This window comes from Larus michahellis, chromosome 21 (assembly GCF_964199755.1).
Source record: "Larus michahellis chromosome 21, bLarMic1.1, whole genome shotgun sequence".
Lineage (NCBI taxonomy): Eukaryota > Metazoa > Chordata > Aves > Charadriiformes > Laridae > Larus > Larus michahellis.
Genome location: NC_133916.1, coordinates 3,535,924 through 3,559,220, shown reverse-complemented (window position 1 = coordinate 3,559,220; position 23,297 = coordinate 3,535,924). Strand labels below are relative to the sequence as shown.

Genomic DNA, 23,297 nt, shown 5'->3' with positions numbered 1-23,297 from the left:
AGCGCTGACCATGCTGGTGTCATTAGCGCCGCTGTGTTTTTTCGGCTAAATATTGCACCAAGCAGAGCTGGCACGGCGCAGAAGTCACCCCCCACGTAGGCTCAGAGGTGCCGGGTGTCCTGGCAGTGCTGCCCTGCTCCCCTGGACTAACATTCCTTTTCTCCCCCTGCAACTTTCTCTCTAAATCCAGAGATGTCCCCCTGTCCCCAGCGCAACATCCCTGGGGACATGGTCCCGTCCCTGGCATGGGGGGGGAGGGGGGGGTCCCAAAGAAAGGGGGTCAGACAGCTCTATCTGCATTTCCATTTGGATGCAGGACGGGTTTTTTCCACCCGCAGGGATCATGGGCAGCTGGAAATGCTTTCTTTAAAGAAAGAAAAAGGAGGAAAATGAAGAACAGAGCGCATTTGGTGGTAAAAATTAACTGTGATGGCCAGGCAGCACACACTCCCTCTGCACCAACAGGACAATTAGAGGAAAATCTTTATGTATTAACTAACCTGAAAGTCACTGATGGTGCGGAGAGTTTATTCCCTCGTCTTTCCCGGCTGGCTGTGCCGGAGCAGAACAGCAAGAGCAGCAGGATGCAGGACAGGGCTGACGGGAGAGCAGCACCTCGCCGGCTCCCAGCCAGAAACAGCCCTGAGCCACCAGGGAGGGACCAGCAATGAAAAGCCACGGGATGCCAGAAGGGTCCGGCACCAAGCATCGGCCTCTCGAGTCCCCAGCCAGGCGTGAGGACATACATGACACGGAGGAGAGCATGGAGCAGACCAGCGAGGCTGCCATTGTCATGCTTCCCCTCTCCAAGCTCCCGGAAAACCTGCCGTACCCCCCTCAAAGGCCTCCAAGCCAGCAGCGAAGACACTCGCCCCGCGTCCTGCCCCATGCAAAACCTGCCCCATTCGCTCCGCGTGCACCAGCCTGCTCTGCTGGGAGGCAAACTGCCCCAAACTGGGCTGGATTTGCACCGAGGGCTCCTCCAGCACCCCCTGCCTGCTGCCAAGGCCAGGGGTGAGGGGCAGACCATGCCCCCCACCCAGGGAAAGGGACCCCAGGCAAGCGAAGCCCTGCAGCACCAGGGCATCCTCCACCACAGAGCTGACCCCGTCGGAATAACACCCGTCTTCTCCTCCCGACTTTTCCATAATTCATGCAACAACCTCCTGCAAGAAATATCCTCCTCGGGCATAAAATATTCATGGCCTCATACTTTGCAAGGAAACACTGTCTTCCTTGGAGCGCTACCAAAGAGTCAATGCCGGCACGGATTTGTCTTTGCAAGAGTAATTATGTTCCTCATCGATCAGGGGCTACAATGAGAGGGGCTGCGCTGGGAAGGGGCCCCCCCAGCCGGTATCGGTCTGTAGCTCCGGCGCAAGAAAGTGACTTTTGGAAAAGCTGTAAAAAGGCTCAAGAAAAGGTGGGACGGCTCCTGCACGGTGAAGTGCGTCCCAGGAGGTCCCCGTCCCCGTGGCTGCATCGCTTTGCACAAGCAAGAGCCGCCACAAAAGGGACCATCTCCCCCAGCATCGCCACGGATGCCATCCAGCCCCATCCCAGCCGCGCCCCCGAGCCTGGCACAGGCACAGAAAGACATGCCGATAATTACACGCCTGCGGATGGCAACCCCCCAGCCCCCCCACCTGCCTCTTTCTGCTCACTATTGGGCTGCTGGTCAATTAATTAAGAGCTCCTTCATATTTCACTCCATTTGCAGAGTTCAGCAGGGGGCCCCAGCCCTGTTTGGCTGCACAATATTCAAACCCTTTATTATTATTATTATTATTGCTGCTTGCTTTTTCTCTTTCCCAGCATGGGCGGCACCACAAGCTCCGGTCCCAAGAGCCCAGGATGGCATGGGATGGGGGGGGGGGGGGGGGGGGGGGGCATGCTATGGAGGGAGCAGCCGGCTGCGAAGGAGCTCCATTCTGAGCAGAGTTTTGGGGCAGCAAATGTCCCGTGTCCCCAGCCCAGGGCCCCACACATGGCACAGAGCGGCATCAGCTCCTGCTGGCTCTGGTGCTCAGTCTGGCAGCAGCCGGGGAGCACGGAACAGCCTCCCCACGGCAGCGCTTCTCTCCATGGCTGGCAGCGGCTCAGCACCAGCCTTTGCTGAAGCCACAGCGGGCAAAGCCGCAGCCCTTGCGGGGTGCTCGGCAGCGCTGCATCCGATTTAGGGACGGCGCCATCAGCCAAAGGTGCTTTCACTGCTGAGAGAACAGCTTCCCACAGAGATGCTGCTCTGACCTAGCTATTAAAATTAACGAATAACGAATTCTCGCCCATGACCCGATCGATCCCCAGGCAATAAGCCAAGCCCACGCTCAGGCCAGGCTCCCGCAGGAGGGTCTGGCACCCAGGTGTGCTCAGCAGCTGCTGGGCACCAAACCCCTGCGGTAGGCGGGTTTGGGGACCTCTGGCATGGAGGGGACACCCGCACCAAAACAGAGCCCCCAGCCTGGGTGACAGAGGGGTCCTTTAACTGCCACCACCTGGGGACAAGCCCATGCTCAAGCAGCAGCATGCGTTTAATTACTCCCATCTTGTCCGGTGCAATATGCGCTCTAATAAAACATGGCCCAGATTTCATGGTTCCTCACACCCTAAGCCAATTAAAAATAAAAAAGCCTTTGCCACCAAGCCTGCCTTCAGCAGCCAAACCTCACCTTGAGCCGGGTGCTCTGGCCATGCCAGGGTGGCACTGCTCCCTGCACCCTGGGCGAGGGGTCCTGGGGGGTTCTCCCATGCTATAGCAAGGTCCAGCAAAGCCCCCATCCCCTGGGACAAGGGGGGAGATGGACGTAGGTGCATCACTCAGCTCTGAGGGGTCTCAGTGGTGGGGAAGGAGAGGAGGGGGCTGTGGTGTCCCAGGGGGAGCGGGCACCCCAGCAGCAGGGGATGGGGTTTACAGGGCAGGGGGTGGGGGCTCGGCACAATGGGTGGGTTTTCACTGAGAGGTGAAAAACAACCTGGAGAAACCCGTGCAGAAAGGATCAAAAGCCAGCCTTGGGCCAGAGCCGGGAGCGGTGATGAATGGATCCCGCAGGAGCACAGCCGGCCCCCCAGGACCCCCAACCAGAGCCACAGGCTGCCACACGCCCCAGCTCATGGCCACGCTCCCCACACCAAGCTCCAGTCCCAAATCCGGACTCAGCATCTCACATCCCCGGACTTCCAGCAAAAGCCACCAGTGCCTTCCTGTGGCAGCCGTCCTCACTGCAGCCGTGCGGCAGGACGGATCCGGCCACGCTGGGCTCCCTTCAGGCCGGGGCGGAGAGGAGGAAGGATTTTGGGGCAATTCACTGGCCTAACACCCCATGTACACACAGCTGTGGTGGGGACAGGGACCCTCCCCTCCTGTCCCACGCTCAAAGGGTGTTGCTCAGTGTTAGCACGCAGCTCCCACCACCCACCTGCAGTGGGTGAAACACAAGTCATGTCCTCAACACCCCCCCAGGAGCCTTCCCTAAGTCTCCAGGGAAAAATCCCCCCCACCAGCCGATGCACCCCACGCGCTCTCCCCAGGGATGCTGTGGAGCAGGGACCCTGCAGGCACCCATTAACTTTGTCCTTTCGTTTAAGGGCGACATGCGGGTGCTGGCCCAGGGGTGGGCTGTTTGAGGGGTGTTTTCCCTCCGCAGGGACCCTGGGGCCTCTCGTCGGGAACGGGAATGCTGCTGTCCTCCCCCGGCTCCCAGTCACGCCGAGCCGCCCCCCAGCCCGCGCCGTCGTGACGTTCCCCTCCAAGGGGAGACACGCGCGCGCCTCGTTTGGCTCCAGCACCTACATACAGATTAGCAGTTGCTAAGCGAGCAATTAATCAGGCCCCCGGAGCGCGCCGGGAAGGTGGGTGACAGCCTTGCAAACTCCCACCGAGCTGCTCTCCTGACGGATGGAGGGGGACCGGAGCATGCAAGAAGCCTCCTGCCCCCCAGCAATGAAGCCATGAAGGCGGCAGGCGCCATGTGGGACCCCCCCTCTCAGGCAGGGACCATGGGGGTAACCACAACCCTCATGGGTTTTGGGGCACGGAGGGGTGGGATGCTCAGCCCCATGGTGGCTTCCAGCATTGTGGAACCCAACCCCTCACCCTTTCCCTTCGTGACCCCCCCAGCTGCCATGCCGGTACGTCTGTGCCATTTGAAAGATGACCCCCCGGCATCGCTGGGCATCGCTCAGGCCTGGCGCCACGTAACCGGAGACAGGAACGACCAGTGACCACCCAGCCTGTTATAGCTGGCCCTAATCCTCTGGCCGGGCTGGATGTCACGTACCCTGCCAGGGATGGGCGAGCCACATCGCAGGGTCAGGGACACGCCACGTGCCTGGGTGTCCCCTGCTAGGGACAAACATGCTGCCCCTGCTGTCCTTGGGGGGCAAAGCAAGCAGCGTGTGGAGGGCTCAGCCCTGCAGCCAGGGTCACCAGCATCCCCCTGTCCTTCCCCTCCCCAGGGGACCAAGAAAGCCCCCTTGGGGACCGCCACAGGCAGGCTGCCTGCTGGGAGAGGCAGGGATGCATTTCAGCCCTGCCCAGCCCCACTTTGCTCCAAACCCACCCCAGCAGCTCACCCTCACCCCCAACCCCAGCACCATCCTGCTTCCCAGCAAGGGATGCTGAGACTCACCACAGGGACAGGATGCCTGCGGACAGGGAAATGGTGTGAAGCCCTACAGGGCAAGGACTAGCCAGAGGTGGCTCCTGCCCACTCTGCCTTTGAAGGCCAGGGACCAGCTGCAGGCGCAGCCCCATTTCACACCTCCGTGGGCTCCCAGCTGGGCTCAATCCGCTGCTCCCACAGCCCCAGCCCCAAACTGGGTGCAGCTGACCCGGACGGAGGGCCCCCAGCAGCAGCCACGTGTGGGCTGGGTTGAGCACCAGGACCCCCTGGGTCCCTTTCCAACCATCAGTGCCTTGCGTGCCTCAGTTTCCCCTCACCGCAGAAGCTCGGGTTCCCTCACCCCACCGAGTGATGCTCCCTTTGCCCCGGTGTGTTCGACCGCTGCGGGGAGGGTGCAGCCCTCGGGGGACCTGCACCCCACGGGGAAGGAGGGCCCCGGGAAAGGGGTTCTCCCCCTCCCCGGCCCTCCCCGCTGCCGGGAGGCCTCTCCCCGTTAGGTGGCAGCAGGGGACCGCAGTGTCACCGCCGGGCTGCAGGCAGCGGCCCCGGGATGCTGGCGGCGGGGGGGGACGATGCCTGGATCCGGCCCCCGCAGCTCCCCGCCCCAGGGGGACGAGGCCGCATCCTGCCCGCTGGCGCTGGGACCACCGGCTCGGTGGGCTAGCAGCTTTTCCTTCTGCCAGAAAACAATTTTCCAGCCCCCAAAACCCACTTTGGCAAGGTTGGGAGAGCGTTTCCCCCAGGAAAACCTGCCGGTTACATCTCAGGGTGCCCCGTCCCACCCAGCCCTGCTTGCCTCTTGGCTTATTCATTGATCCATAAGGTGCTGCACCCCCTGCCCGCCGTCAGCCATGGCCCTCAAAGCCCGTTAATTAAACACCCCAGCCCAAGGACGGGGACACAAGTCACAGCATCCACAGCAGAGACCAGGGCTGCTCCGGCTCCCGCCTTTACACCAGCAGCCAGCTTGGCCCCGTGCCCCATCCCGTCACCTCCGGCATCGCCTCCTCCTCCCGTTTCCCTGTCTCTGTGGTCACCCCGGGCCCCCGCACGCCTCCGGAGTGGGGGGACGCTGCCAGCAGCTGAGTCAGGCGTGACCACCACCTGAGTCACCGGGACGGAGGGAAGTCCCTCTGTCCCTGATGCTTTTCCAACCGGAGCTGAGTAAAAGGGAAAGTGTCAAGGAATTTGGCTGGGAAAAGTGTTTTCTTGGAGCCCCGATGACGAGCAGCCTCTCCGGCGCGTCCCCTTTGCCACAGTGAACTCGGGGTCACCATCAGTGAGCACAACCCCGAGCAAACAAGTACACGGTGCCCGTGCTCACATGGGGGGCAGCGCCAGAGACACCCCTCTGGGGGCGGAATATGGAAGTAACAGCGAGTGGCAGCGGCTCCGGACACGACCGTCCCCAGAGCTGGGTCTCCTGTCCCAGAGGTACCGGGGATGTGGCTGATGCGGGTCCCCTGGGGTGCTGCCCCGGGTGGGAGGGTGAGCTCAGGACATGCCCCCGCACAAAATCGGGTGCTCAGCAGGGACAGCTCGGGGCGGCCTTTGCACGTGGGGCAGCGGAGTTGCCATCTGGCCGGGGAGAAGGGCAGGGGGTCCTTCCCCATCGCAGGGGGTCCTTCCCCATCACAGGGGGTCCGTCCCCATCGCACGGGGCCCGCAGAGACTCCAGGGGCCGGAGGAGCCAGCCCTTCGACTGGGAAGGGCAGGAAAATCGTGTCCCCTGTCCCTTGCACCGCGTGTCCCCCATCCCCTTGGGCCACGCATCCTCCGGCCCCACTGCAAGCCCCTTGCAGTGTATCCCCCACCCCTTGCAGTGCACCCCCCCACCCCTTGCCCCTGGTGCCCCCCACCCCTTGCAGCACCTCCCTCCCACGTTGCTCCTGCCCCTCCCTGGGACGCTGCCGGCCGCCGCCGGCTCCTTTGCTGCCCTGTTTAGTTTTGATGTGCCACATGCAATAAAATACCTTGATTAAAAACAAAAATAAGGCAGCCAGACTCCCCCGCGAGCCAGACGCAAGTCCTCAATTAATGACCCTTCGCATTCTCTTCCGTTGCGTTTCGTTAATGGTTTACAGCGGTTCCCCCCGGCCTTGTTCCCCCCCCTCTTTGTTATCCCCCAGCCCCAGGCTGGGGCTGCAGTGGGAAAGGGGCTCTGGGGAGGGACCGCAGGTATTTTCTCACCCACTGGCACGTGCCCTGGGTGCCCCCGGGGGGGACTGGGGAGCAGTGGTGGGGAGCCCTTGGTCTGCTGAGGATGAGGAGCCCCGGGGTGAGGAAGGTGTTGGAGACCCCACCATGGATCGTCCACATCCTTGCTCGGAGGCTCCTGCAGGAGCGGGGACGGCACACAGCTTCCTTCCTGGTGGTCCCCTGATTTATGTCACCCCCTTTCTAGCAGGAGCGAGGTGATGCAGGACCCCGGCTGGGCTGATAGCCACCCGCCACCCACCTGAGCCCCAGCCCGCTCAGTGCATGTGTGCTGAAGCGCGGTGGGGGGAGTCGGGAAGGGGGCTGGAGCTGGCTGCCCCCAGCAGCCCGGGGCTTTGTGCTCCTGCAGGCAGCCCCGAGGAGGTTTCATGTTACTGGGAAACTGGGATGGCGGGATGTTCCCGGGGCAGCCCTGCAGACAAAAGGCCATTGTGCACCGCAGCCCCGGCCGCAGCCCCACAGCATCCCAGCTCCCCTGCCAGGGCCAGAGCCCAGCAGCCCACAGGAGGTGGCACCCACGGTGACCCGGGAGCACGGGGCACCCCCCTGTGGGACACCGAGCAGCTCCCCAAAGCTAATGGGATGCTCCACTTTGGGGTGCCCGAGCCAAAGCAGCTCCCCCACGCACACCCCCTTCCCCATCCCACCACCGTCGGCACCCAAAACTCATCCTCGCCACCCTCGCTGGGCTCGAGCGGGTAATCCGGCCCCGCCGCAGCCGAGCAGGGGTGACAGGCAGGGACACGTCCCCACGGGTGCCGGCAGGTCCGGGCGTGCAGGCAGGGGGTGGCTGCCCGGGCACGGCAGCAGCGTCCCTGCCGGAGCCAGAGCCACTTTCCAGCCCCACCGGCTCGTCCTGCTCATCCTGCGCCATGTGGGCTGCCACGACCCAGCCAGCGCTCTCCGGAGCTATAAATTAAGGTGTTAATGTGCATATTTACATATATGGGGCGATATGTATCACACACAGACCCAGGCAGCACCGAGCCCAGGTGAACCCCTCCAAACTGCTGGCAGGGGATGAAAAGCAAATCCCAATTTTTGTTTTAAAAAGGTGGGGGGGAATTAAACCTGGCTTCTGGGATTGAAGGGGGATGAAGCCCAATCCCCAAAGCGTGGAATGCAGCAGCTCAGCACCTAAGGGTGCTCTGAAAAAAACCCTGAAGCCAGTTTTTTTATGGAAAAAATACCTCAAGCTGTTTTTCTTAGGGTCTGTGAACAAGAGGCAGGATGAGACATGGTGTGCATGGGGACAGGGACAGGTCGGTGGTCACTTTGATTGACCAGGGTGTCGGGGGCCCGTATCTGCCCCCAGCCTCTGTCACCCCATCAGGGATGTCATGCCATGAGGATGGAGGTGGCTTCACCTCTGGTTCCTCTGGCGTGGCCGGAGCTGCCCCACGCTGCGTTCCGTTGGCCAAGCTCTTCTCTAAATCCCCGGCTCCTGGAGTCAGGGGATCCAGCCCCCATCTCCTCCCGGATACAAACGCAAAATGCTGCGTCCGGCAGCGCGGCTGGAGGGGCAGGCGGGGGGAACGCCGGGCGAGCGGCTGGCAGCGCCGGGACCAGCCTCATGACTCTCCGCCCAGGCGGCCAAGCCGTCCCTGGGGTGAGTTCCCAGCAGAGCTTTCAAAACAAGACAGCACCTGACATGCTTGGCTTGGTCCGGGCAGATTTGGCCACTTCTTTCCAGGCACAAAGGGCACCCGCACTCTTCGTCAGCCCGGGCCCCTCGACGCTGGAGGGTTGGGACAGGCGTAAGGCGTAATGTTCCCTTCCTTCCCCTCCAACTTTGCCCCAAGGTGGGCTCCACGGAGACCCACGCACACCCACGGCAGCCCTTCTCCCAGTGCTCAGCCCCCCCATTTCCACCCCATTTCCCTCCCCGGGGTGCGGATGGGGGGCAGGCACTCAGCGACCCGCACGCCTTGGCCTCGTCCACCTTCCAAGCAGAGGAGCCAGCTGCCAGAAATGTCTTTTCCTAGGGGCTAATTATTGGTTGCAGGCAGTAATAAATATTTCAGCAGGGATTTGCACGCAAGCTCCAAGGTAATGATGGGTTTTGTGTGCCCGCTCCACGACTGCCTCTCCCGCATGGACCAGGGCGAGCCCCTCTGCTTTTTGGAGGAAGGAGAAGTATTTCTTCTTGTCTGCTGGAAACTCTTCAGGACATGGCGAATCTCAGGAAAGCCCTTCCCAAGGGCTGCAGGTCTCAGGATGCTCCACACCGGAGATGTCGTGCCAGGAGGAGGAGTTCAGCCCTGCGGTGCCTTCTTGAGAAAGTCAGAAACATGGAGCGTGGCAAACGTGATGCTCACCATATTGCACTGGGCGAGACTTAACGAAGGCAGTTAATCATCTTGGACCAGTCTGCAGAGCCTTCTGGCTTGTGCAGCCATCACTTAGCTTGCAGAGAAAGGGCAGAAATGGGTGGAAACGGCGGGGGTGTCTCCGCTCATCCCTGCAGCGGACCCTACACTGGGTCCCGTAGTGTTGATCCCGGCCATGCAGAGCTCAGCTAACTCCTGTGCTGGAAGAGGTGGATGCGACCAAAGCAGTAAGCCCAGACCTGGCTCAGACCTTGCTGCTGTCCTCCTGCCTGGCCTCAGGCACCTCCTGCACCCAAGATGTTTTCCCATATAACATATATCCCCTCCCTGGAGACACTGAGAGCATCTGAGAGGCTGCAGCGAGCGGGGCTCCTGTACAGAGAGGAGCCAAATACGCGCTCCCCTGCCTGCATCAACGCAAGGGTGCTGGAAATGAGAAAACTCAGCTTCAGAGCGAGCCACGTCCTGCCTGTGGCTTTGGACTTCGCAAAACCACTTGCGCAAAAAAGGTCTTCAGCAAACGCCCCTCGCCATGCAGCGGGGGACCGGGGTGGTGCACGGGGATGCTCCAGGCACAGCATGAAACCTCCCCGGCCAGCAAAATCCCAGCGACGCTGGGTAAAGGCATCTGAGAGGAACACGGTGCGCCCCGAGCACCAGACCCGGCGCTAACACGGGTGAAAGGTGCTCTTCACCCGGCCTCGAACGAGTCACGCCACCGCTGATCCCCGCGTCTCCCCATCTGTGAAACGAGGGTAACGACACCTCTCCCCGCAAGGCCCACAGCCACGCGGATTCATTAACTGTTGTTCAAGAGGGCTTTGGAGGTGACAAACACACCACACTCTTAATTAGGCGGGGAGCCCTTCCAATTACCCAGCAACCCGGGCGGAGGCTTTTTTTTTTTTTTTTCCAGAGCTGCCTTAGAGGATCGGGTTTCCCCTTTCCCAGGGAAATTAGCAGGAATTAGGCACCCAAATCCCGAACGCAGCTTTGCGGGGCTCGGTGGCAGTCGCCGGGATGCGGGGCAGAGCGGGACGAGATGTCCCCCCCCCGCAGGGCCACCCTGCGGTCCCCCACGTGTCCCCCAGAGGTGGCTGCATTTTGGGGGCGGACGATCAGCGCCTGCAGTTCTGCAGAGCCGGGGGAGCAGGGAATGATTTCAAGCGCCTTCTTTTCAGGGAGGCTTACAGAGGTGCAGCTTTTCCCAAGCCCTGGGCACCCATTTCCCCATCGGATCTTCTCCCAGGCCTGAAACATTGGCTAAAAAAAAAAATAAGGACACACGATAATTCGTGTGTGCACCCCTCATCCACAGCACACGCATCCCACAGCGCTGGCATCACCGTGTCCTGCAAACTCAGGGCTCGCGCTCTCGAAAGCGGCGGTATTAAGCCTATAATTTATCAGGTGATTTAGGAATTTGTCCCCGGAATAGGGCGACAGGAAAATACTGCCCTGGTGAGTGCTAAATCCACTCGGGGGGGTGAGAAGGAAAGAGCTGTTTAATCAAATTAAAAGGAGTGTTTCGGGGTGGGACCGGGGCTGTTTGGCCACATGGGGCTTCATCAATGGGGCCGTAGGGAAACAAAGCCGGGAGGGGAAACAAAGGCCCCGTCCCTGTCCCCGTCCCCGTCCCCTCCCGCCATGGCCAGCCATCCCCGCAAAAACCCCGACCGGGGACATCCCCTGCCTGTGTCCCAGCGGGTTTCCCAGTTTGTTTGCCTCACTGGGATAACGGGCAGCACCGGCTCCATGCGATGCCAACCCCAGCACGGCGCAGGCTGCCCCTCCGCGCCCTGCGTGGGGCTCAGCTGCGATGGCGGAGGGAAATAAATAAATCACTTCTAGTTTCACTATTTCCAGCCATTTTCACTTTCTGGTCTCGCTGCAGAACTGTTCTGCAGGTTGTGGGATCCTCGCCCGTCCTGCTCCCAAATCCGGACCAACCGCAGGCTTTAAACTGGGGAAAATGGCAAAAACAAAAGTGAAAATGATCTTCCCGGGCTGAAATCCTGGGCCTGGCACCGGGCGCTGCTCGGATCCCAGCAGCCTCGCGCCGCCGCGCAGCTCACCTCGCCGCTGGGGCATCGCACACGCACAGACCCCCTTCTATTTACAGTGGGGGGGGTCACTGGCCTGTGGCCACCTCCCTGTGGGCGCAGCCCTCTCAGCCGCACATTGCCAGGCTACTTCCAAAAATCCCTGGGTCCTCCCATCCTGGCAAACACGCTCTGAGCGCCAAACCAACCCCATTGTCCCAAGTCTAATATTTTTCCCCCCCTGTTTTCCCCCATCGCACGCAGTTTCCCACCGGGGCGGTGCTGCTGGGAGCATCACACCGCCGCTCTTTAGTTTCGGGGCCACACTATTTTGTTTTAAAGACCAAATGGTCACCCCACAGGTGAACCCGGCGTGGGGGGGGCTCCGGCGTGGGCTCGGCCAGCGGGGAATTGCCAAAAGTTTAAGGGATCAAAGCAAGAAAAAGCAGCTTCGGTTGTTTGCAGCTCTCCGGTTACAGCCATTCACCGCCACCGTAGAATAAATAACGAGGGATATTAATAACAACGAGCCTGTGCCAGGGACAGAAACCAAATTCCTCGCCAGGCTCATGGCAAAGAGGGGGAAGCCTGAATTTGGCCGTGGGAAGGGCTGGGGCTGCTGCGGGCAGAAGGCACCCCGACCCCTCCAAACCCAGGCAGAGGGGGAACACCAATTTTAGCCAAAAAAAAAATAAAAAAATAAAAAAAAATAGGGTCTGCAAACACCACCTTGCCTGGATGCAAGGCCCTCAGATGGAGGAGACGCAGCACGATTCCCGGGTCGGGGATCCGCAGGCCGGCTCAGCCCCAAAAACGCAGCGGTGCGAGGGGGCGATGCCCGCTCTGTTTGCCAGGCGTTGGAAAACAGGTCAGCCTCTTACAGGGTGTTTTTCCTCCCCCTACACACCTCTCTGCTTTCATTTTTTAATCGACAGAAAGGGACACTGCTCCGATTGTGTTTTAGGCAGGGGAATTTGCAGGGGATTTTAAAAATCCAAATAACAATTAGCCAAAAAAAAAAAAAAAAAAAGGCACCGCAAGCCCGGCTGGGTTTGATTTCTTTTTCACGTTGTAAATCTTCCCTGCTGAAGAAGTTTTGCAGATATTGAAAGTTCCAAGTTTCACATTTATAAAGGCGCTTTTTTTGTTTTTGTTTTTTTGTCTTTTAGTAAAAACTTGCCTGAAACGTAAATCCAGCATCGGCCAGTCTGAAGTTTGGCTCCTAACTCCAGATTTCGAGCCTTAGCATTAGGATGGTCAGAAGCACCTAAATTGGAGTTTCGGTTAAATTTGTGATTGGAGTTTCCGTGGGAGTTTGGGGGAATTTGGCACAGCCCCGTCACTGAGAGGATGATGAGCTCTGGATTTCCTTGTATCCCATCAAAAAACCCACCGTGAGACCCCAAATGCCTGACATGCCTTGGAAAACTTTGCCCCCGATGTAACGGGGCTCTGCTTTTTGAGGTACCTACCTGGAGAGCTGATCCCATTCCAGACTGACCTAAACCACTTCCAAAACAGATGGTAGGAATTCAGAATAAAGCTCTTTCACTGCAGATGAAGCCCATCGCCCACCCAAACCCCGGGAGAGCCTCAGGGCCGCTCACCAGCTCCCGAAACCCCACCGTGCCGAGCCATGCAGGACTCGCTTCCACACCAGCCTCCCATTCCTGCAGTGCTGCTGCGATGAAAAACAAAATAAATATCGTGACAAAACCCAGCCGGCCCTGGGATGCCCCAGGGATGGAGCACCCGCTGGTGGTGCCTTCAGATGGGGAATGGAGGATCTTTTTTAGGGGGGGGTGGGTAACCTGGCAGGGACGGGTGCCGGACCCGGTGCACGGCACAGCGCCTGCTCCCACGGTGCTGCCAAATTCCTTTATGCCAGCCCAAAACACCGCGGGGGGGGGCAACCGGGGGGGGGGTGGGGGGGTGTCTACCCAGCGGCGAGGCCAGGTCGGCGGCATGGCGGGGTGCCCAGAGCCAGCAGCATCCCTGCAGCATCCCAGGGCGGGGGGATGGCGAGGCGGGGGGCGGCGATGTCTCCATCCTCCCCCGGCTCTGCCTCCATCTGCCCCCGGGGTCGGCGGAGGGTCCCCCCGGGGGCTCGGGGAGGGGAGGTGGGGGGGGGAAGCGGCCGCCGCCCGCCCTCCGCAGCCCTTTGAACGGACCTATCGCTCCCGGCCCTGCCGCCGCCCGCCCCCGCCGCCGTGATGCAGCCCGGCTCCTCCTCTCCCCGCTCCGCAAGGGCTGGAAGCTCCCCTTAGCCTGGTTGCCCTTATTTAATTTCGAGTGTGATTTTGCTATTTTTAGCAGCTGGATCCCCTCCAGTAAGGCTGGGAGCTCGCTCCTTTTTTTTTTTTCCCCCCCTTCTCCCCCCCTTCTTCCCCCCCCCCCCCTTTCCTATTTTTTTTTTTTTCCTCGCTCCCTGCAAATGATTTTGACCCAGCTTCCTTCCTCCTGGAGCAATTTTTTTTTTCCTCTCTCTCTCTTTATTATTTATATAAATAAGAGGGGGGCCTGGCTGAGCTGTGGATGCGTGTGTGAGTCGCAGCCTCTCTCTCTGCCTTCTCCTTTCAGATCCGCATTTGCGAGCAGCAGCAGCCGCCGGGAGGGGGGGGGTTTAATTCGCTTCACAACACAGACACGCCAGGAAAAAAAAAAAAAAAAAAGCAACCAAACCACCCCCCCCCAAAAAAAAAAAACCCACCCCAAGCACCCAGCTCCGAGATCAAGCTGACTGTGAGTGCCGGCCTTCCTCTTTCCTTTCTGCTCCGGGGGGGTGCGGGGGAGGATGGGGGGTGCTGGGGTTGGGGGGGACCCCGGGGCTCTGCTCCCCCCCCGCATCCCCGCATGCTGTGCACGATCGCCCCCGGTTCGCTCTGGATTTGCAAAGACGCGTGTGTGTGTGCGGCGGGCCGGCTCTGCAATGCCTCGCTTTTATTATTCTTGTTATTAATTATTGTTATTAATAGGGTGATGCACCTGCCTGGGCCGTGGGGAGGGGTTGTGGGGGGGTGGGGGGAACCGGGGGTCCCCGGTGCCGGCTGCTCCCGGCGCGGCGGGACTTTTCCTGCACTTACCGCGTTTCGGGGGATGCAAACGCCCCGCACCGCCCGGGGGGGGGCCCGCACGGCCGCGGGGTGCAGCCCCCCGGCACTGGCGGGGGGGTGTGTGTGTGTGCCCGGGCTCGCAGGGGTGCGTGGGGGCCGGTGTCGGGTGCGTGGGGGTCCGGGACCACGCATAGGGATGGCGGGGGGGGGGGCGGGCCGTGCAAGGTGCGTGGGAGCAGGACCGGTGCGTGGGGCCGGGGGGGTGCAAGGTGCGTGGGGCCAGGCCAAGCCCGGCTCAAGGTGTGGGGGGACAAACACACACAAGTGGGTGCAAAGTTGCAGTGCTGGGGCTCAGCCGCCCCCCGCCCCCCCCCCCGCCAAAGGACAGTGGCCACGCTGCGAGACCCTGGGGCCCCGCACCCCGGCGTGGGGGGGCTGTGAGGGGGGGTGATGCCACACAGGGCTGGCTCCACCCGGGGTTTTATTATACGCCCGCAGGACAGGGGCTTCACAAAGCGTGTGATGGTGCCCTTCCTGCCTCTTTTCTTTCTCCCCCACCTCCCTCCTTCCTTTCTTTTATCACTTCCTTTTATTATGCATGCCCAGGAAGGAAAGGGGGGTGGACTTTCCTTAATAGCAGGCCCGGGGGGGGCTTCAAAGCAGCCCCATGGAGGGTTTGTCCTAATGAGGAGCCGCGCACATCCCTTCCCAGCCCAGTTCCCTGCCGAACAGGCTCTTCAACTTCTGCTCCACTATTTCTTCCCCTCCTCCCTCTCCCGTCCTCCCTCTGCCAGGAGGTGCGGCCGGGATCCTTCTCCAGCTGCAATCAGGCTAGATTTCCTGGGCGTGAAGAGATTTTTATTTTTTTTTTTTATTATTTTTTTTTAAGATCTAAGCCACCGCCTGTCTCCCCTCCTTCTCCTGGGCTGGTTTGTTTAATCTAAGAGTAGGTGGCAGGAGCGGGGGATTTATGGGGTTATTTGCAGGGAGCGGTGTAAAGCTAGCGCAGGCGGGTGGGGGAAGGCAGGAGCAGGCCCAGGGGCAAGCGAGGACCGTCGCTTCGAGGGGCCAGGTTGCCTCTTTTGCAACCCAGCCCTCGCTTGTGCAAGAGATGGCTGCTGAGAATGGCCCAACTCATGTCGTGGAGCAGAGGGAGCCGATAGGGCTGGGGGACGAGAGTCCGGCAGCTCACCATCCGTAGGGATGGAGAAGGGAGGATCTTTTCATCCCCCCAACTCCATCGATCGAGAGGCAGATGTGGCCTCCCCACCTCCAAACCTTGCGGAGATTTATCCCTCCCGGCCTCGGGGAGCCTGGCAGTCCCCTGCCCTCCTCTCTGGCTGGATCCTCCCTGCGCGGAAAGGTTTCTCCCTCAGCTGCTTCCTTCCCTCCATGGCAACACAGCTGCTCCATCCCTCCTATATGGCTTTGATGCTCTGGAGCGGCTTCCCGCGCTGTGCCTGGCACCGTCCCGGGGGCTTGGGGTGGTCCCCTGGGGCCACCAAGCAGGGGAGCATCACACCGAGCCGGGGCTGCTCTGGGGCCGGGTGCTGGCTGGGAGGGTGCTGGGGTGGGAGAGAGGAGCATCCCCCATCTCCCACCCAGGCATCCTCCTCCTCATCCCCCTCTGTCCCAGCAGGGCATGGAGCCCTCGGTCCCCCGGGGTGGTTTCAGCGCTGGAGCCCTTGGGGAGAGCTTGGAGGCGGTGGGGGGACGGGTGGGATGCGCACGTACTTTCCCCAGCACCGACAACTTTGCGGCGGCAGGCTGTGGTCGGGGGGCCATAGCCGGTGGCATCCCCCCAGCGGGGAGGGTCCCCTCAGCATCCCTGGCCGGAGCCGCTGCCTGGGGCCCGTGTCCGTCCCCAGCGGGGTGGAGGAGAGCGCGGCAGGGTGGGGGCCATACTGGGCCCATCTGTTCCCAGCTACAGCAGAGGGTACGGCACAGCTCAGAGGCTGCCTTTCCTCCAACAAAGATTAACTTAAAAAAAGACAAACCCCTCTCAGCCCCCAGTCAGCCGGCCGGTGTTTTACTTTCCTAAACCTAAACCATACTTTTTTTTATCTAAGAGACTCCTTGAAGGGCTCTGGGATGCTGTGAGTAATATTTTCAGGGTGTTTACACGACAGCATGGTTTCTGTCTCCCAAAAAAAAAAAAAAAAAAAAAAAAAGAATCCGAGGGTGGTTTTTGTTGTTGTTGTTTTGCACTCGTGAGTCACTTCCAGGGGGGAGCGGGAGCTGACGCCTGTTTTTTAAAAAGCCTCGAAGGTCTGAGCACGGCTCCTTGCACCGCGTGTCTTGCCCGTCCCCGCTCCGATGAGTCTCAGCATCCCCCGGGGGGGGGGCAGCACCCCGGCTGCCCCCCGCAGCCCTGCTCTCCCCTCCCTGGTAGCGCTGATCCGGCTGCTCTAACACCATCCAAATTGAAACCAGTTGCTCAAAACTAAGTGTTATTAACCCTGTAGGCAGAGGTAGGCAGAGTCTCTCCTTTGCCCGCAGACCGGCCACACAACCTTGTACCTGCCGGAGAAGCCGGGCCAGGGGGGCTGCCGTGCTCCGGAGATGTGGGTCAGACCCAGGGATGGGTGCAGGGACCGTCCCCAGAGGGAGAGGTGGCCCGGGGGGGGGTTGCAGCACCCGTCCCAGAGCCACGCGGTGATTTTCTAGCCAAGTCTCCCAGGCAGCTCCAAACCCCGTCTTTACGGGCGGCGAGACCGGGACGCTGCTCTCACGGCCCTGTTTCTGCTGGGAAATGTCACATCACCGACGAGGGGAGCAGGCGCCCTGCGCTTGGGGCCACCACTAAGCGCTGGGGCTGTAGTGGCAATCCTGCACCCTTCCAGCCCGGAGCCCATCCTCCCGGCTCCTGGGCTGGGAGCTGGGTGTGGAACCAGCACCACGGGTCTGGAAAAGCAGGTTTTTCCCTATGCCCCTGGGGAAGCATCAAGGTGGAGAGGGGAAAATGGAGCCTTTTCCTCTGTGGGATTTCCCCACGAGCAAGGAGAGCCATCTAAGCCCTGTGGGACATGCACAGGGGAGGGGTCAGCCCAGCATCCCTAGGACAAGGGCCAGGCTGTGCCTGTCCCTAAACCCAGCCGGGGTGGCAGGAGCAGGGTGAGGGGTGCAGCATCCCGCCTGGGGTGCAGCGGTGCTGGGTGTCGAGGTGGGGTGGGGGGAGCCCCCGTGGGGATGCCCAGAGGCCCCCGGTGCCTTGCCACCGCTTGTCCTGTTCCAACTTGCCGGCACCGGCAGCGTGTCTGGGATTTCAAGGACTCCAGATTAAATCTGGAGCCGCTCCCCTCCTTTTGGGGAAAGGGGACGGGCTCTGCGGGAAGGGGTGGCCAAGCTGCTGCTCCCCAAATGCCTGCTGGGGACCTCAGGAGCTGCCTTACCACCGGGACACTGGCTAATTCAGCGGTGTGTCCGTGCCGTGGGTTTGTCCGGTTCGTTTTGCTCCCTCGGGAGAGACGCAGCTGCAAACCCACCCTGGGAGGAGAAGGCAGGGAGTGGGGACGGGTGAGATCATAGAATCACAGAATGGTTGGGGTTGGAAGGGACCTTAAAGCCCAGCCAGTGCCATCCCCTGCCCTGGGCAGGGACACCTCCCACCAGCCCAGGTTGCTCCAAGCCCCGTCCAACCTGGCCTTGAACCCCTCCAGGGATGGGGCAGCCACGGCTTCTCTGGGCAACCTAAATGAGCACCCAGAGCCTCTCCCAGCCGGGACAGGAGCAGCAGCCGCCACATGGGGCTGGTCATTAGTGCCACGAGAGCAGGGAGTGACACCGGGGTCCCGCTGCCAGGGTCTGGCCCCATCACTGCCACCACGTTGCTCCATCCCCGTGTGTCGGCGCTGGCCTGGGCTCGTTGCATCAGGGCTCGTTGCATCAGGGGCGGGAGGGAGCCAAAGGTCTGTTTGCAGGAGGGACGGGGGTGCAGCAAGGGCGGTTGTGCAGATCCCAGCTTTGCAGCAGCAGCGGGAGCAGGGTCATACCTGACCAACGTGCTCCGCATTTCTGGGGCAGAAAATCCCTGCACCCCACAGTGTGGTGCTGCCGAATGGGCTTTGGGGTTAAAAAACAGAAGCGGGAGTCTCTTCTAGGCATAACTCTTAGTGATGCTTTTAGTTTCTCCCCCGTGGGCCCTGCCAGCCCCGGCAGTGCCCTGGGTGCGGGCTGGTCCCCGCTCTGGGCGGGGAGAGGAGCAGGATATGGGCAAACCTCTGGGAAGGGCTGGAGTAAGGCAGAAGCTGCTCATTTCAGCTGAATTTTAATTCTAAGAGGCATTCTTAAAGGGGGGACCCTGGTCCTTGTCACCTCCTGTCTGTGCTGATACCCCACCGGCCACCCCCATCCCCACAGAGGGGCTGGGCAGCAGCTGGGGGGGCTGAGCATCCTTACCTGGGGGGGAGCGGGCAGAGCCACAGTCCGGCTGACCCCACGGGAGGCTCCAGTGGCTCCCCATGTCCCTCGCAGCCCCAGGAGTCACTTGGCGTGGCCCCCAGCACCCACTTGTCCCAGAGCAAGGGCTGGGGGGGAGAGGGGCTGGCTGGCATGGCGAGCCATCACTGACCGACCTTCCTCCCCTTCCCGCTCCTCCTCACTGCCGCTGGAAGGACAATGAGCGAATCCGGCGCCAAATCCAGCCAGCCCCTGGCCTCCAAGGGGGAGAAGGACGTGTCGGAGAAGAGGGGCCGGGGGCGGCCCAGGAAGAAGCCGCAGGTACGTGGGGTCCCCCGGGAGGGTGAGAGAGCACCCCGGCACCCCACTGGGCAGCTCTGCGCACCCCCAGGCCATGGGGCAGCAAGAAACCCCCCCCGACTTGCACCCCAGCAGCATCCCCCGGGCAGGGATGGGGATGCCCAGGGTGCAGCCCCCGTTACCCCGCTTCAGGCAGCACCTCCCGGGTGCAGCAAATCCCTCCTGGGGGGCTTCAGAGCCCCCCCAAGCCCTGCAACACCCCAGAGCTCCTCCTCACCCAGGGAAGGGCTGGGGGCCTCCCCTTGCTCCTCCCCAGGCTGCAGCTGAACCTGCCTTTGCAGACGGGCTAATTAAAGCCCCATTAGGAAAAGCTGCTCAGAGGGATAAGATGCTGCTGGAGCCTTTATGGTGCCAAGCCCCCCCTTTAACACACACACACACATACACACCCCCGGGGGTGGAAGTGGGGGTTTGTGCGCATCATTTTCCTGCAGAAAAGGCGATTTGCTGCTTCCCCGACACTTTGCCGGGCAGCGGCACCGGCAGCGAGCCGGGTTCGGGGCTGAGACACCGGCTGGGACCATCCGGCTAAGCCAGGCGATTAATGCCGGTGCGGGACGGGTCACGTACGCACCCGGCTGAAGGACGTGCAGGAGCCTGTGCCTGGCACCCGACCGCCGATCCCAGTGCAACCAGTGCTCCCAGTATCACGTCCAAGAGCATCCCTGCCCCAGCAGGGTCTGTTGGGGGGGATGGGGCTGCCATCCCGCAGCATCCCAGGGTGCGCTTGCTGCACTGGGAGCCGCGCCAGGCACGCATCCCTCCCTGGAGACCCCCAATCTGCAGTGACCCCCCCTCTCTGCTCTCCCTCCAGCAGGAGCCCAGCGAGGCCCCGACACCCAAGAGACCCCGCGGACGGCCGAAGGGCAGTAAAAACAAGGCCACCCCGAAAGGCAGGGTAGGTGGCTGGGGACGGGGGCTGCTCCGTGTGCTGGGACGACAGGTCCATTTTGAGCTCAATTATAGACAATTTAGGGCAGATCTACCCCTGGGAGGGAGGGTTCTTGGCGCTGGCCCCCGGGAAGGTGGGGAGGGAGCCAGGGACGGCGTGTGTCAGCCTGCGGACACCCCGCGATAAACCTGTTTGCAAAGGAGACGACTCACATCCCGCGCCCGCCACCTGAGTCACGGGGCCGCGGCCGTTCCGGTGCCGGGGGGGGCCTGGGGGGGGTGGCCTGGCTGTGGCCCCGGGGCCACCTGGGTGCAGCAGCCCAGGAGATGCCACTGGGGTGATGAATTTGGCAGTCGTGGGTGGGAGGAAGGGGAATGCCGTCTGCCCCCCGACGGCAGCATCACGGGGACAAGCGGATGGAGACAACCTGACTAAAGTGTCTTTTTTTTTTTTTTCTTTTTGTCTCAGAAAGCTGCAGTCACACCAGGGAGAAAACCTCGAGGCCGACCCAAAAAATCGGTGAGTGGGCTTTTCCCTTCCCCCTCCATCCTGGCAGGGTGCTGGGCACTGGCTGTCCCCAGGAGTCGGGGGGAGATGCTGCCGGGCTGGAGGAGAGCAGAGCAGTGAGCGGAAAAGGGACACGGCGTGGCACGGGACAGGCTCCAAACCTGGCCATGCCGATGCTGGGGGGGCGGGGGGGGCGCTGAGCCATCCCAGCTCCCCCATGTCCCCACGGCCCCAGAGCGGTGCGCAGGAGGCGGCTGGTCCTGCCTGCGTGACATGCTGGCACACGCCTGCCCGGGCGCCCGCTGCGTCACCAGCGTGGCATTCCTGCAGCCCAGGTGCGCAGCAGCCCCCCCACCCCGGTGCACTACAGCCCCCCCTCCCCCCGTGCGCTACAGCCACCCTCTTGTGCTTTCCCTCCTCCATTTCACTTCTCTCCCCTTTTCCCCCCGCGGTTCGCAGCCCTACGGGAGCTGCCGGGCACCCACGAGCATCACCCGGCTGGGAGCAAGTTTCACCTCCCTGCCGGTGTGCCCATCCTGCTGCCCCCAGCCACGTCCCTGTACCCAGGAGATGCCACCAGGCACCGGGACACAGGAGCCACCCACGGGCACCCCTCAGGGTGCAGCTGCTCTGCCCCATGTGGGGTTTTGCCCCTTAAATTCCTTGTGGAGAGCAAGAGGCTGAGGGCTGCAAACCAGGGGTGCCATCCCAGGGGTCTCCCGCACCAGCGTCACACCCCAGGGGCTGTTTTGGGGACCCCAGGGCAGGCAGCCGGTTCGGGAGGGTGGGACCAAGCCCATCCCATGGTGACGGGGCCACGCCAGGGACACCGTGTCCCGCTTTGGCAGCCGCCGGCTGCGGTGGCTTTTTTATGAATGGAGCAGGAGGAAGCGGGGGCCGGCGCTGACTCACGCTCACACTCAGCCCTGACTCACCGCCGCGTGCGGGGCCGCCATGCTCACGGCCACCCGCCCCACGTGCGGTGCCGGACACGGACACCCGGTCAGACACGGACACCCGATCCTGCCACCACCAGCACCCCCCTGGTGGCAACCGGGGACACAGCAGTGGCGCTGGGGACCGCAGTGTCGCACTCGCTACGAGCCCAGCCGGGGATTTTCTTACCCGGGATTTAGCCCATAACGGTTAAACCCGGTTAAATTTAGAGTCCCCCAATCCAGGAAAGTGCTGGTGCCTCAGTTTCCCCCTCTTGGCACAAAGGGCGTGATGTGCCTGCTCAGCCCTTCACCCAGGGAGGGAGGGGGGTGTCCGCACCCCCCGGCACCCCCCCCCCCGACCCCGCTCCCTTGCCTCGCAGCAGCAGGACGAGGAGGAGGTGAACATTTCCCAGGAGTCATCCGAGGAGGAGCAGTGAAACCTCCCGAACCGGCGCTACCTCATCGCCCGACGGTCCCCGCGTCCTCGGTGGCCGGGGGAGAGGGACGGGGAGAGACCCACCGCGCCGCCCTGGCTTTTTCCTCCTCCCTCCTCCGCTCCTTCCTCACCCTCAGACCACGGCAGCACTGGAAAATGGCCCAACCTGGGCGGCCCCTGCAGCCCCCCAACCTGGGGGGGCACCCACCCCGGCTCCCCCCTCTCCCCAGCGCTGGGTTTCGGGGCAGCCCCACTGGCAAAGGGGGTGCCCGGCAGAGAGCCGGGTCTGGGACCCCCTCGCCTTTGCTGTCCCCCCACAACGCAATGATCTCACCCATCCAAAGCGGGGGCCGGCTGCGCCCCCCCCCCCCCCGCCCCCCAACACCGGGCTTTGCCTCTGCAGGGAAGGGACCTGGGCGGGGGGGGGATGTCAGCAAAGGTGAGACCCCCCCAAATGCATTAGACCTTTGCTCTGCCCTGCTGCTACCCCGGGCAAAGCCCCCTGTGCCCCCCCCCAGTCCTGGGGACTGCGCTGTGTGTGGGAGAGCGGCTCCCGCAGCGACGCCGGGGCTCGGTGCCCGTCCCCAGGGGTGCCCGTCCCCGGGGACGCCCAAACGGGGCCGGCTCGGAGCAGCCCTTTCCTCATAGGTTCTGATATATATATATATATATATATAATTTTTTTTTTTAGTACTATTTTTTTTTTCCTTTCATTCACAACTACCTCTGGATATTTAAGTTCCACTCTCTGAACTCACAGACGTGCTGCTGCTGTGCCGGCTGCCGGGGGCATCGTTGGCTCGGTGTTTCCTTTTTCGGGGTGTCGCTGGGGGCTGTGGGGTATTTTTTTTCCCTCCCCTTTTTTGGGCTCTTTTTTTTTTTTTTTTTTTTTTTTTTTAAAAAAAATAAGAAAAAACAAATCATTATTTTGAGGTCTAAGTTACTCTGCTGCTCCAAGGGATAGAGGCTGGCAGGGTGGTGGGGTGGGGGGACCGTGGGATGCTGCTCCCCCCATCCCGCCGCTCCCCGCTCGACGGCTGCAGCGGGACCGGAGGTCGGTGCCGGGCGGTCCCGACGGGAGAAAAACTGGGGTTTGGTTTGGGTTTGGGGTTTTTTTTTTGATTTTTTTTTTTTTGGTCCACTGTTAACGACCTTTTGGTTTCCTATTTGCAGTTACTTGAATAAAACATTTTATGGATGTTTGATGCCTCTGCCCCGGCCTCTGGCGGGGGTCCAGCCCCCCGGCAGCGTGGTGGGAGCAGGTTTGCTGGGATCCAGCCAGTGGGAGCAGGTTTGCTGGGATCCAGCCAGTGGGAGCAGGTTTTTCTCCGCACAGGGCACGGAGCGGGAACCTTCTCCGCGGGTTCATCCGTGCTGGCGCCAGCCATCCTCTGCGGGGACGGACGGGACGGGAGCTGCCGATGGAAAAAGAAAGAGGCAAAACCCCGCCGCCCCCCACCAAAATCCCATCCTTGGCATCTTTTTATCACCAAACCGAGTCC

General features: G+C 61.7%; 1 protein-coding gene across 5 annotated transcripts; it reads left to right on the top strand.

The window, feature by feature from the left end:
* Nucleotides 1-13,285: 13,285 nt before the first annotated feature.
* Nucleotides 13,286-22,880, top strand: HMGA1 (high mobility group AT-hook 1). 5 transcript variants are annotated; one of them, XM_074564497.1, is made up of 6 exons: nucleotides 13,286-13,541; nucleotides 13,792-13,953; nucleotides 18,878-18,983; nucleotides 19,837-19,920; nucleotides 20,383-20,433; nucleotides 21,740-22,880. In XM_074564497.1, the coding sequence occupies exons 3-6, from the start codon at nucleotides 18,882-18,884 to the stop codon at nucleotides 21,794-21,796; spliced, it is 294 nt and encodes a 97-aa protein (XP_074420598.1). In that variant the 5' UTR covers nucleotides 13,286-13,541; nucleotides 13,792-13,953; nucleotides 18,878-18,881; the 3' UTR covers nucleotides 21,797-22,880. The 5 variants fall into 5 exon arrangements, with proteins under 5 accessions (XP_074420598.1, XP_074420601.1, XP_074420599.1 ...); XM_074564500.1 differs by lacking the exon at nucleotides 13,286-13,541 and having other exon boundaries at nucleotides 13,566-13,953; nucleotides 19,840-19,920; nucleotides 21,743-22,880; XM_074564498.1 differs by lacking the exon at nucleotides 13,286-13,541 and having other exon boundaries at nucleotides 13,566-13,953; nucleotides 19,840-19,920.
* The last annotated feature ends 417 nt before the right edge of the window (nucleotides 22,881-23,297 follow it).

What these genes read in the sequence shown, in the direction of transcription:
- HMGA1 (XM_074564497.1), top strand. Translation starts at nt 18,882, where the DNA reads ATGAGCGAATCCGGCGCCAAATCCAGCCAGCCCCTGGCCTCCAAGGGG. An exon ending in GGCCCAGGAAGAAGCCGCAG is followed by an intron (nt 18,984 to 19,836) that starts GTACGTGGGGTC and finishes CTCTCCCTCCAG; the next exon opens with CAGGAGCCCAGCGAGGCCCC. An exon ending in GAGGCCGACCCAAAAAATCG is followed by an intron (nt 20,434 to 21,739) that starts GTGAGTGGGCTT and finishes CTTGCCTCGCAG; the next exon opens with CAGCAGGACGAGGAGGAGGT.